This window comes from Chrysoperla carnea, chromosome 1, assembly GCF_905475395.1.
Source record: "Chrysoperla carnea chromosome 1, inChrCarn1.1, whole genome shotgun sequence".
Taxonomy (NCBI): domain Eukaryota; kingdom Metazoa; phylum Arthropoda; class Insecta; order Neuroptera; family Chrysopidae; genus Chrysoperla; species Chrysoperla carnea.
Window position 1 is genome coordinate 84,821,536 of NC_058337.1, and position 14,112 is coordinate 84,835,647.

At 29.1% G+C, this 14,112-nt stretch overlaps 1 protein-coding gene across 1 annotated transcript; it reads left to right on the forward strand.

Moving 5' to 3' along the window:
- The first annotated feature begins 10,623 nt into the window (after positions 1 to 10,623).
- LOC123291664 (solute carrier family 22 member 21-like) lies at positions 10,624 to 13,748 on the forward strand. The gene is made up of 9 exons (XM_044872031.1): positions 10,624 to 10,672; positions 11,125 to 11,323; positions 11,492 to 11,738; positions 11,937 to 12,040; positions 12,127 to 12,281; positions 12,437 to 12,605; positions 12,665 to 12,928; positions 13,134 to 13,530; positions 13,614 to 13,748. Exons 1-9 carry the CDS (start codon positions 10,624 to 10,626, stop codon positions 13,746 to 13,748), a joined length of 1,719 nt encoding a protein of 572 aa, XP_044727966.1.
- The last annotated feature ends 364 nt before the right edge of the window (positions 13,749 to 14,112 follow it).

Below are 14,112 nucleotides of genomic sequence, written 5' to 3' on the forward strand. Positions count from 1 at the left end.
TGTACTAAAAAATATAATATATAATATAAAAACATACATAAAGGTGACGCAGTCATTCATCTATATAAATTGTAGGACATTTCTAGAAATGCTCATGATCAACTCCTCACATAAAGACCTTAAAATAATAAAACCCCCAAACTACCCCAGAAATACTCCGCAAAAATCATACTATTTAAGGCCCCCCCATCGTCGAAAAAGAAAAGCCCCTTAAAAATCACGTATTACCTGAACACTTATCTATAAATTAGTCACTCCCACGAAAATTATCCTAAAAAATCATCCCAAAAAAGGTTCTGAAAAACTTCCGGTCCCACAAATTATTCTCAAAAAAACCCCTCTAAAAACACCTCCAGAAAAATTTACTTGCCCCAACTTAAAACGAAACAAACGTGCAATTAAAGAAGCAGACAAACTAAGTAAAAAATTATACTACAAAATTAATGATAGATATGAGCCAACTTTTGATTGATATGAGCCAATCTTTACGGAAACAAATAGTGTTTCTCAAAACAGTCTTGGATCGAAATACGATCTTCGATGGCGTACCATATGTCATTTCATGAAAACTACATGCTGCCAAACTTTTTAAATTGTTTCTTACACGACTTTATAGTAAAAATGGGCTGAAATTGACTCTTTTTATGAGCAATAATAATGAGTTTCTGTATGAGCAATAGTAAAATATGTATGAAGTATTTTTGTAGTTCCCACAGATCCGCAAACTCATTAATAGCTCAGTGAACCTTAACCTATTTTTATTCTATGACTTAAGTTTACAGTCCACACTCATTTTTTAAATATTCATTCCATATTTTTGTTAATATTTTATTGTTCTATTATTCGACCAATTAACTCTTTAAGCCTTTTCTATGTACCGTTATTATAATTAAGACCAATAATTTTTTTTAACTCGATAAACGAACTTTTAAGGGGCGGCATTTGAATATTCACTTACATTTTCAAACTCAAATGAATTTGAATATGTACGTGCAATTTTTCAAACATTGACAAGTTTCCACATTTCATCTCAAGTTTTTAAATGACGCAATTTGTCGTACTAAAATGTTCTATTTGATTACATCAACGTATAATCAATTTATCAATAAATAAAATAATCTGATTTAAAAATCAATTGAAAAGTTTTTTATACGAATAAATTTCCCAAACAAAGTTTAAACAAAAATTTTTATAGAATAATTTGATTTGATATCCTGCTGTACTCCTAAAACTGAATACAAAAAAAAAACATAAGCTAACAAAAGAAAATTAAAAAAAAAAGAAAAGAAAATATTTCACTAAAACTTTTTGTTTCATTTGATACAGAGTAAAATATCCTATCTATATACGGAAAAATACAAAATGAAGACTATTGACATAGAGACGACAAAACAAAACAAAAAGGTTTATGCGATATCTTTGTAGCAATGATGCGTAATGTTTATTGAATAAGAAGAAAAGGAAATTCTGATGCAACGACGATCATCATTGAAATGGACAAGTAACAAAGTTTGTAACAAGAATGAAAAAATGAAAAAAAATACAACTTTCTCCTTTTAAACTCGTATATATGCACTATAAGAAACGATGAAAATGGGATAATCACAAATAAGAAGACATCATTAAGGAGCTAAGAGTAGAAAATGGTCTTTGCGTAATTAAACTTTTTTTGGACCTATTGCCCGTTTACCAAATTGCAAAAGTTTTTAGCACTATTTTCAGTGATCATCTAACTCAATTTTTGTATTAATGTTGTCTATAGACAACATTTGATGACTTGATTTTTTTCAAATATCTTTACCCTCAAATCGTAAATATTTCTATAAATATTAGAATCACAGCACACACATAAATGTTGAAGAAAAAATCCCCCTAAGAAAAAATGTAATTTATAGCCAAACTATTCGACATATGTACATACAGCGTCGAAATATTTTCGAGTCCATTATTCGATTCAATATTTCTCAAAAAGGATCGTTTTGACCGACCTTGTAAGGATAGTGGATAAAATAATCCTATTGCATTTTTTTTATCAAACAGTTCGCAAAGAATATTAACTGTTCTTTTACACTGCATCAACGATTAGTATGAAAACAAAAATCACCGGTAAATTCGTCTAAATCAACACATTCAAGACCCGTTACATGATGGGGGATCATTTTACACACAAAATATGGATCATTTTTGCCTGTATAAAGGGGATCATTGTACCCGTAAAAACATATTTTAATTTCTGACCTTACAATTTATTATACGCCTATGAAAATGTGTTATAATATTATTAAAAGTCAACAAAAGCCAAGAGTAAAAACAGCCAGCCGGCAAAAAGTAATACAAAAAAATAAATTTCACGTAGAAATTTGTCTCACCAGAAATCATAAGCATTAAAATTAATATTTTCGATACGAAACACAAATTAGCTTATACATCACCATAAGTCGAAGTTGAACGATTAATTTTACCGCGCGGAAACCATCTAACGATAAATATACTAGAAGGCTTTAATAGTTTACTTAAAACAACGAGAGATCATTATAGACCACTTTCCCCTAATGGAAAAACGGAAAAATATTTATGTTTTATTAATTAGATTTGTGGTTACCGTAGAGGTCTATGGCGCATTTTCTGATCTCACTCATTCATGAACTGGAATTGTATGACACTTATAAGGTATATAGTCACTTTCTCACAAGCAAAAATAGGCGCCAAGACGAAATTTTCAACACAAATTTCCACCTACTCATAGATTTTCCATATGAAATTTGAACGTGAAATATTCCTTATGCTCAAAGTATCTTAGTAAATAAATCTAGGTAGTATAAATTTTCTTAAATTCTCATTGGTGATATCATTTTAAAATGTTGGTAATGATGATTCATTGTGATCTAGGATGACTTTGCCAGTGGATTTAATTATCTTGAAATGTCAAAAATATTTATTTAGCACGAGTGTTTTCAGACTAAATGGATGGTATCGTGATTATAATGGGCATAGGTGGATAAATTCGGATGAACTGTATCACAGACAGGTCAAAATGTTGGAAATCTTTGAGCAGTTGAGCCGTTTATAACCTTCAAGCGCGCAATTATCAAATAGTTAAAACTCATATAATTTACCAGTATAACTAGTAGAAAACGATGCCATCATAATAGTTATTTACGTTACAAGTGGGATAAAAGCATTATTCACGTACGCTTGCGAAATTTGCACAACGCGTTCGTAGCACGAGTTGGATAATTGCAGAAATACGTTAATAATGCGTTATCAAAGGTATATCGTACAAAACCTTATTCACGCCTCTAAAATGTGAGAATAAACGATTATTATTATTTAAAGTCTGTCATGGCTTATTGAGAAAAGTAGAAAATTTAAAAAGTTAGCGGAAATGAATTAATTTAATCACACTAAGGCGATAATGAACTATTATTCCCACGCATACTCCCCTAAGTTTGAAATAGTGAAAATAGTGACTATTCACTATTTGAAGTATACCACTATTCCAAATAGTGGTATACTTCTCACTAGCAAATAGTGAATAGTCATTACAAAATAGTGATTTTTTATACTTTTCACTATTTCGTTCTTAGAGGGTATTGAGTGAGAAAAATAATTCTTTCTCACGATATATAAACAGAAATATAGACACATCACACACAAAAGGCTGTAAGACGTAAGCAAATCGAACTAATCAGACGTCTTATATTTTGACAGTTGGAAAGGTGAAATACTTGAATCTGATTGGCTAATTTGCTTAGATCTTACGTTATTTTATGTGTGTTGGCCATATTTCTTCAAAACTACACACAAATTTTTTGTCTGAATAAAAAAAGAGAATTATGTATTAATTATTGTTCGAATTTATTTGTTTTTCAGTGTAGGTATCTTCTTATATGTTAATGTTATTACATTCTTTTTATCCTTAGGGTTTTAAAACACTTCTATTATACATTTTTTATTAATCATTTTATTGAGAAATTTATATAAATACTTAGTATAGTATTTGAAAATATAAGAAATTTTATCGCTTTGAGCTCTTTAAATATACGTATCGTTATTTTTTTTTTATTTACTTTTTTTTTTTTGAAAAAAATTGATTTGTTCAAGTAATGAATGCATTTTTCATGTTTTGAATAAAATGTATTTTATGTTTTCAATACAAATTGCACTAAAAGTGTTATATTTTCAATATCAATTTTCAATTAGAAGTAGAAAGGGTGGATTCCTTACATTCAACATGTTTGTATCTGTAAGCTTCGAATTGTTAAATCGCTAAAGGTAAAGTTTTTTTCTTTCAAGTTTCCAACCCCAAAAACCTCAGCTTTAATTTATAAATTGACAATCACCTTCACGTTGGTATTGGGTTTTACCAAAATAAATTTGGTAATAAAATCTTGAGATTACTGAACATTAACTTCAAATTGATAACATACTTTTGCACTATTCAGAATGAAACTTCTACATTTATGAATATTCCTGTATATTACAGGTTCTAGTACTACATGTTTAACAATCATTTTATGCAGTAAAATTTTTTGCTGAGGTAGAACACATTGCAGTTAAGCAAATGTAAAATTGTGAATAGCTTAGAACACTCTGCGTTAAATTACCTTTCAAACGAAAGTTTAAACGCTACGATACCACAGACAGACATAGCGGACATACACACACATAGCGGATAAACTATTAACACCCCTTTTTTATAGTTCGGGGGTCAAAAATGTTCTCAATCAAGTCAGTTCGACCGTTTAGGGGCTACGATGCCACTGATAAAACACACAGACGCACAGATAAACACTTTAAACTTATAACATACCTTCCTTCTTACATCAATATCAAAGTGATGTTCAAGGACATCAGATGCGATGTAAAGGATACTTAGAGAGCTATCATTTTTGGAACAAATTTTGGAAATATTTTAATTGAAATTGAAATATTTGAGTTGATTTTGTTCTTTTGAATTATTGTTTTGAATTACTTAATTATTTTACCATTTCTCTTTTCGAAGTGAATTGAGCTAGGTTTATTTGACCATTCCTTTCCATAGTAATTGATTATATGTTCAAATTATATGTCATAATTGCAAATTTTTTAGTTTATTCGGATATGTTACCCTAAGCTCGCAATTGAAACATAACTAAGAACACTCTCCGTTAAATTACCTTTCATACGTATGATACCAAAAAAATTAAAATCCGTTCTTATAACACCCCTTTTTTTAGTTTGGGGGTTAAAAAGTGTTTTTTTTTCAAGTGTATCGATTTTGCCAATTTATTGTATGTATCATCATAAAATAAAGTGTGATTTTTTATGATTTAACTTGTAAAACATAATCTGGCATCAGTCTTTCTCTCTCATTTCTTTGTCTAATTTAACACACATCAATAATAAAGTACCCCTTGTTTTCAGATGCCTATAAAATAAAGTGTCACATTTAAAATATAAATAGAATTAAATAGACAATTGTAATATTACTCTTATCGTTCAAAAAAAAAAAGGATGCTTATGACCATCATAAACTATATAAGAGAAAAGTGTGCAGGATTATATTTTTTTTATTACAATGATGCTTAATGGCAGATTAATTTTTAATAAAAACAATATAATTAAAAGGTATTTTCCATTTAAAATATGGTACAATAATATTTTTTTATCAACAAAAAACAGAAATGGTCTTTTATAAAATAATATTTAAAATATAATTTTTTAATCCACTTGAGATTAAAATGTGTTTTAATACCTGTCGAGATGATGCCGTTAATAAAAATGAAGTAGTTTATCTTTAAAAATGAAAGCTTTAATGCAAATGATCAATATTTGTAATCAATCTATATTCTGAGTCTCATTCAAGTTATAATCAATAACTATTATAATCTTTCTTGGGAACTTAAAATAATCTAGATGTTAGCCAAGCAAACAGTAATTGAAAAACAAAACTCATTAAATTTTTTTATGTATTTACTAGCGGCCTATACTACGTTTAGCCTGTCCGCTAAACCCATCCCGCTAAACCCCAATTTAACTCCTATTTATTGGAGTGGCCTGACCTTCGACCTTTGGCCTGACCTTTGATAGTAGAGCTCGCTGCGCTCGCATATGGCTCTAATAAATGCCTATTGACAATACCTGAATACTATTAAAAATACATAGTACACATAGTATACATAATGTGATATGATTTATATGCGCTCCCACCATTTAATGAAATTTCATTTTTTTGGTACGGAGTCCTCAAAAACAGTTGTACTGGACCAAATTGTAAATCTAAACCATTCTCGAATCTCCACGAACACACACACAAAATTTCATCAAAATCGGTCCAGCCGTCTAGGAGGAGTTCAATTACATACACACGCACACAAGAAATATATATATTAAGATATTTTAAATGTGACACTTTTTTCAGGGCCATAACGAGGGTATACAGCGCCGATGGCAAGTATTTACGTTGCGCCTTATATATATCGGGATGGGATCTAACGATTTTGATGAAGATTAGTAAAATGATAGTATTTAACATAAGAGTAAAGGCAAAATGGGGGAGAGTCACCATAATCGTGTCATTTTGCGTTAAAGAGTTTGTAAATTTAATTGATAAACTTTTAAATTTGTTCAAATGATAGAGTATCAAATTAAAGTATTGATTTCTCTCTATGTATCCGAGCAAAACATTTTTAAGGAACTCAACACTTTTCTAAATGATGTATTTTGTATAGGAAATGATTAACCTTCAAAATCGAAATTTTGTTGATAATAAATAAAGTAAATAATACAGAGAATTACATATTGTATTAAAATTGTAGTTATTATTAATATATTTCCTGTTCATTAAAATTTATCAAAAAGTACCATTTTGGAAATTTTGATAAACCAAGTATGTAATCCTACTAAATTTGGGCCATACTTTTCAAATTTGTGCTCGAAATTATTCTTGCTATAATTGATTTCAAGAAGATAGAGTCCTGATCACGAAATTAAGCACAAAGGTGATAGGTAGCAAAAAACTGACATCGCAGCTGAAAAGAATTACCCAAAAATAGTGGGTTTCATGACGTCATGAGAATCCAAAAAATTAAATTTTGTTCTATCACATCCAAATTTTATCCAACTTTGATAAACCAAGTATGTAATCCTACTAAATTTATGTCACAATTTTCAATTTTGTGATCGAAATTACTCTAGCTCTAATATAGGTTTCAAGAATGTGGAGTTCTGGTCACGGAATTAAGCACATTAGTTATAGCTAGCAAAACACTGACATCGAATAGATATATTTTATTTTGACTTCATACGCAAGCATTCATTAAAACTATAGTATCTACCGATGACTATATCTTGTTATTTTCACACAGTTTCTCGTCCAGGCTAGACCATCAATATTTTTTTGTATTTTTTCCACAGCTAATACTGAAGAGAAAATTTCTACTGATACATATTGATTTACGACCATTTACAGCTCACGTCGTATTGCTTCTATAGAACGATGATAACCTTTTTATTATACAGTTTTTAACACTAAATAAACAGTGTTTACTTACGATATGCTTCATTTGAGTGGCATACAGACGAAAATAAGTATCTTATAGACATCATTTATGTGTGTGTAGGAGTCTTCGGCTAAAAAATTGTACATTATTTATTAGAAAAATGTTAGTCAAAACCGATGCAGGTTTACTTTGTTATCATTAAATAAATAAATTTTACAAGAGTACTACTAGAGTACTAAGTTATATATTTTCTTTTTAAATTCGGCTATAAAAAGATGCTGGTACCATAAAACTTCTATATGTTATACAGGCTAGAATATCGGATTTTCGCCTACTGACTAAAATTTTGAAAAATCAAAAACTGCGAAATTTTTTATCGTTAGGTAGTATAAACTTATTGACTTTTAAACAAATATTATTTAGTAATATGATATTTTTTAATCTTTTTATAGGCATGCAAAAATTAATCTAATTAAAGAAGCGATCAATATGTAAATTTTTCGATGGTTTTTAATTTCTCGAATAAACCCTAAATTTCTTAACTTTATGTTTTTATACCATGTAAATATGTAATACATATCAAGGTATACTAAGGTTAGTCCCAAGTTTGTAACGCTTAAAAATATTGATGCTACGAACAAAGTTTTGGCATAGGAGTTCATAAAATCAACTAATAAGTCCATTTCCGGTTTTCTGTCCGTCCGTCTGTGAACACGATAACTCAAAAACGAAAAAAAATGTCGTGTTGAAATTTTTACAGCGTACTCAGGACGTAAAAAGTTAGGACTAATGTTCACTTCAAACATGAACATTAATCGAGTAGTTTAAATTTATTGAGGGCCCTGAATCTGCCAATGCCACTCAGAAGCGTAATACTATTTTTTTTCAAGTGAAATTGTAGTCATAATTCATAGTATTCAGGGATAATCGGTTTTTTTTTTTTTTGTTTCAGAATCCAAATATTGCACATTTACCAATGGTTATATTTGGTGAAATAGCAGCTTTGGGTGGAATTCTTTCAATATTTTTACCAGAAACTAGGGGAATAAAATTACCAGAAAGTGTTGATGAAGCCAAAAGTTTATGAGTTTGTATTTTATGTAAAGTTTTAATGAAATAAATTAATTGTAGTATAACTTATTTTTCAATATCTGAATATTTTCGTTTCATTTTTTGTAACAGTAATATAATTTCTAGAATTATTAAATGTCTTTCATATTTTTTTGCACGGCCAGTGACTACATTTGAAGTAAAAAATAATCTTAAGTTAATGATTGAAAAGTGTCTAGCGTGTGTTTTTATTATTTATCTCCTATTTCTCGAATATCTCTCGGATGTTCCTCGAATATTTATTGAAAATCAGGATGTTTATAATCACTTCTATCTAGACACACAGTGCCGAATTTACATGACGTCTGGACACGTACCCACGGGCCCCTATCAATGGAAAAAATTATAGAAAATTATTAAGCAAGAAAACTAATAATTATGAAATTGAGTTAAGTAAAGATAGTTCTGTAGAACCGCACTTTCATGAATGCGTGATAAATATATTGAATAAACGTGATACTATGAAAAATATTTATTTATATTTAATAGCAATTTATATAATGTGTTTTTTAGTACTTAATAACAAATGATAACTTTATTTTTTTCGTGATTTAAACAATACCAAGAAAGGCGGCAATTCGAAACAACTATTAAGTTCGATATTTGATTTGAGTTCTACTGAAAATATTTTATTTTTTAACCATTGCACATTTTGATCTGAAACTTTTTAGAAAACTATATTATATGTATTTAGCTTCAGTGTAGAATTAAAAAAATCCAATTGTCTAATTAAAATTTTCATTTAAAAAAAATCTCATAAACTTATTAAGGTAGTACCAGCATGAAATCACTTTTCGACAGATTTGGCCGAATTTTTTTTCTCGGGTTTATAATAGCTTTATTTATGAATTCCTAAAATTTCATAATTTTTGACCGTTTAGATCGCGAGATATTTAAAGACAAAGTTCGCGATTTTGAGGGTCATGTCCCATTTAAAGCATGTAAAATGTCCGGTCTCTCCAACTATTTTTTATGATATTATTATATATTGAAGAAAAAGTAGAAAAAAATGTTTATACAATAAAATTCTAAAAAAAAAATTTAGAAATTAATTTTCACTTTCGAGATATTAATTTTGACGTAAATTGATCGAAATTGGGACGTTGGCATAATTATTTCCCATTTTAAACGGTCAAAATTTCTGAAACTTTGGGAATTAATAGTAAGCATTATTAAATTCTTAAATTTAATTTTTCGTTAAATTCTGTCGAAAAAAAAATTGTACCATTGCTTTAACATAGAAACTGCAAATACCATGCTGGAACATCCTTAAGAGGTCGGAAAAAGTTTTAATACATAATGAATTAGTAAAACTTGATTGTGTTTCAACCAAGCAAAGCAAATAAAAAAGAATTTTTACTGATTTTACACATGTTAACATCCTCCAAACTTTGCATTGGCCAAAATCAATTGTAAATACATGTTGGTAACCATTATCGACTGCAATTGGTTTGAACCGGGGGTGCATTGCAGGTCTACTTACACAGCATGTTTTCAGAAGGAAGTTGGTCAGTTTGTAAAGGCTATACCTATACTACTGTTATTGTTAATGTGTTTTTAATATATTTATATTTGTATAAAAATCATTAGAATAACAACTCAATTAGTATAAATACCAACGGAATTCTCTACCGATATACATACCTTTAAATTAATTTTTTCTTTTTGAAAATTAATTCTCCAATTTATTAAAAATTTTTATTAAAATCATTTTTTTAAAATAACAATTATTGCCATAATTATTTGTTTTTGTTATGTGGGTTCCAAATCATCTTCATAAAAATCAACTAATATTCTAAATTATAAAAAACAGTGTGATTGATGTTTAATGTGTAAAACAAGAAATAGCTTTAATAGTTAAAACGACAAATATTTACTTAAAACAGCAAATAATAATTTTGGACCAAATTTCTACTGATAGATAACATAAGTACTGCAAAAACAATCAATTCGAGCTCCATATTCGTGTAAGATAGTTCCATATTCGAGCTCCATATGGTGTCAAGTATTGGTCAATTATATACTAAAAATGGATTTCGATGTGGATGATCGAACAACAGAATCATTATTACGCGATGGTAAGCGAATCTGTTTATCTGTCATATCATTTTATCTGACATTTTGTTGAAACCTCTCAAAAGTTAATAAGAATTCTCTGGGAAGTTAATAAATGAAAATATCTATTTGTATCATTTAAAATACTTTTATAGAAAATGGCGTGTGCAGGAGGGTTAAAACACAGAATTTAGAATAATATTCTACTAATTCTACCACTTAGAGAAAATTAGTAGAATATTATTCGTTGTATTCCAATTCGCTTAGTTCTTCTATCAATTTAATAATGATTCATAACAATATTAGAGTTGTCATTTTCTGAGTTGAATCGTTAGAATAATGCTTTTAAGTAAAGATCTGAGATCTGATCTAAAAAATTGTAAAATTTAAAATTTGATCGTATGAATGAAAAAAGTAAAAAGTATTTCGGCTTAGGATAAACTTTCACAAAAACGTATTTTCATTTTTTTGACAGAATTACCAAGTCATCTACCACGTTTTAAATCTTCAACTATCAATCCAGACGTACATATATCATTTGATGAAATATTAGAAGAAATAGGTGAATTCGGAAAATTTCAAATAATAAATTACATTTTGATATGTTTTCCGGTTATGTTTGCATCAGCTAATAATTTCACATATTTATTTGTTGCTCGACAAACTGAATTTAGGTTTGTATAATAATCATTACTTTTCTATCCAAAATTCCAAAAAACTACTCACTCGGAAACAGCACTCAGTTTGCTGATGTTTCCAGAATTACTATTACCTTGTCTAAGCTCTTACTTTATGTCCAATAGATTAAATGAATACAAAACATGAAAAAATTCTTGTTGCAGATGTAGTGTTCCAGTATGCGATAGTTTTGAATCAACCATATACCAAAAAGAGTGGTTACCCAACGCTTTACCATCAATTACGAAAGAATATTATACACCGGCCGAGTGCGAAATGTATGCGCCTATGCCAAATATGATGGATCTTTATAATGGAACATGCTCATCAAATTTATTTAATCAATCAATTTTAGTGCCATGCAAAAAATGGATTAGTAAATACAATGATGAAATTACTATCGTAAATGAGGTAAATCATTTATAATTTTTAGTCGCTAGTATAAGTAGTGGTCGCTAATCCAGCATGAAATTCATGTTTTTACGAAACACGACGGGATGATGTGTGATTATATCATCAGGCTCCGGAACATGCGATAGCAGGTATTCGTGGTCGTAGTAAACTATGCTTTTCTATATAAATGACGAATTCATTATATTTCAATTACAGTGGAAAATGTTTTGCAAAGACACCTGGAAATTGCCATTTGTTGGTACTGTGCATTTTGCTGGAATTGTAACTGGTTGTGGAATATTTGGATTTTTAGCTGATAGGTAATACTTTTTAGCATAGCAATATTGAATTTGTAAACAAGGAAAAGCGCACTCGCTGCTCTAAAACTTTATTTAATTTATTTCAGATTTGGGAGAAAATTAATTTTTATATTTTGTATCATTTTTATGAGTTTAAGTGGAGTCGCCCAAGTATTTTGCCGCGGCTATGCATCATTTATTATTTTAGTATTTATCAACGCCGTGGGAACAGCGGGAGTTTATCCAATGGCATTTATAATGGGTATGATAACGAGTATTCATAAAATTCTTCAATAAAAATAAAATGTTTGAAAGCATTAGTACCATATTATCAGATTTTGAAAATAAAAGAAGACGGATTCTTTCGTTAATTGTATGGTATAGTTTATGTTTAATTTACCAATTAATAATTAACAGGTGTGGAATCAGTTGGTAAACAAAAACGCGAATTAACAGGAGTTGGCTTGAACTATTTTAACACATTGGGAGAAATCATGGTTGGCGTTATAGCTTGGACTTTTCCAAACTGGATAATCATACAATTAGTATTTTCAGGACCACCAATTATTTTTATTATTTATTGGTGGTAAGCTTCACCTAATTAAATTTGAAAAAAGGTAAATTTTAGTCATTGAACTATTTCAGGATTATCCCAGAATCAATTCGGTGGCTTTTGGTAACTCGTCGAACACGTAAAGCTGCAACTATTATTGAAAAAGTCGCTAAGATAAATGGTGTAACTTTGTCTGAAACAATTAAAATGTCATTACGTGCTGTAGAAGCTGCCAATAAAGCTAAATCTTTAGAGCACACAAAGAACGATGCAGATCACGAGATATGGCCATGTGTGAAAGAAATTTTAAGTTCTTGTAAAATGGTTATTCGATTTCTAACTGTTTTATATATATGGTAAGAAATCCCGGCAACTTAATGAAAATTAGTCGTTATTCAAATTTCTGTAATGTAATATTGCTTGAATCTTAACTTTATTCATTAAATTACGGTGTTAATATTCACAACCCGAAAATTTTACAAGAAATATAAATCTACTAGGATTTCTGGAAAAGAAAGATTCTTTACGGAAATTTAAATTTTATTCAATTATTTATTTTAGGCTATCAGGCGTATTTGTATTTTATGGATTATCTGTCAATTCATTGAATATGAGTGGCCATAAATATTTGAACTTCATATTAACTAGTGCAGCTACTATACCAGGTTACACTCTCGCGTGGACACTTATCTACAAAATTGGACGTAAATGGACTGTGTCAGGAACACTTTTTGGTTGTTGCTTTTGTAGTTTGGTGGTTATATTTATTTCCAAAAATTTTAATTGGCTACGAATTTTGCTATATTTTGGTGCAAAAATGTTTGTAAGTTCTTCATTAATGGTTTGTTGGATTTATACAGCAGAGCTTTTGCCAACAGTAATTCGAAGTGGTGGAGTTGGTACTGCATCAACTATTGCTCGATTAGCAGCTATGCTTGCGCCATTTGTTCCGTATATTGTAAGTTTCATTTAATGAATAATCTTGAATTAAATAGACTCAATTATAGTTATAAAGGATTAAACATAAATGTATTTTTTCAGTATCCAAGTATTCCATACCTCCCAATGGTATTATTTTCTACAGTAGCAGGTTTAGGTGCAATTTTGGTATTAGTTCTGCCAGAAACTAAAGGAATTAAACTACCAGAAACAGTTGAAGAAGCCAAAAGCATCTGATGGTATATAAGTATACGATTTGTTATTTTAAATAATATGTAATATATTTATTTGAATAAAAATTTTTTAAATTTAAAATTGATGACTGAAAATTTGCTACAATTTATTGTATATAATACTTGGCACAATCATTTTCGAGTTGAGCTTTCTTTAACGAAATAAAATAAATTTGGTATAAAATTACAAACATTGAATTTGAGTCGTTTATCCAAAGTAATTTCAAAAAGTAATTCGAAATAATGTGTTTAACATAAATAAACGCTTTTCAGGCATTTTAATTTTATAAATAGTATAGAATATTGCACATGAACGTTAACAATAAATAACATTGATTTCTTAAACGACAATGGTTAAATTCGTTTCT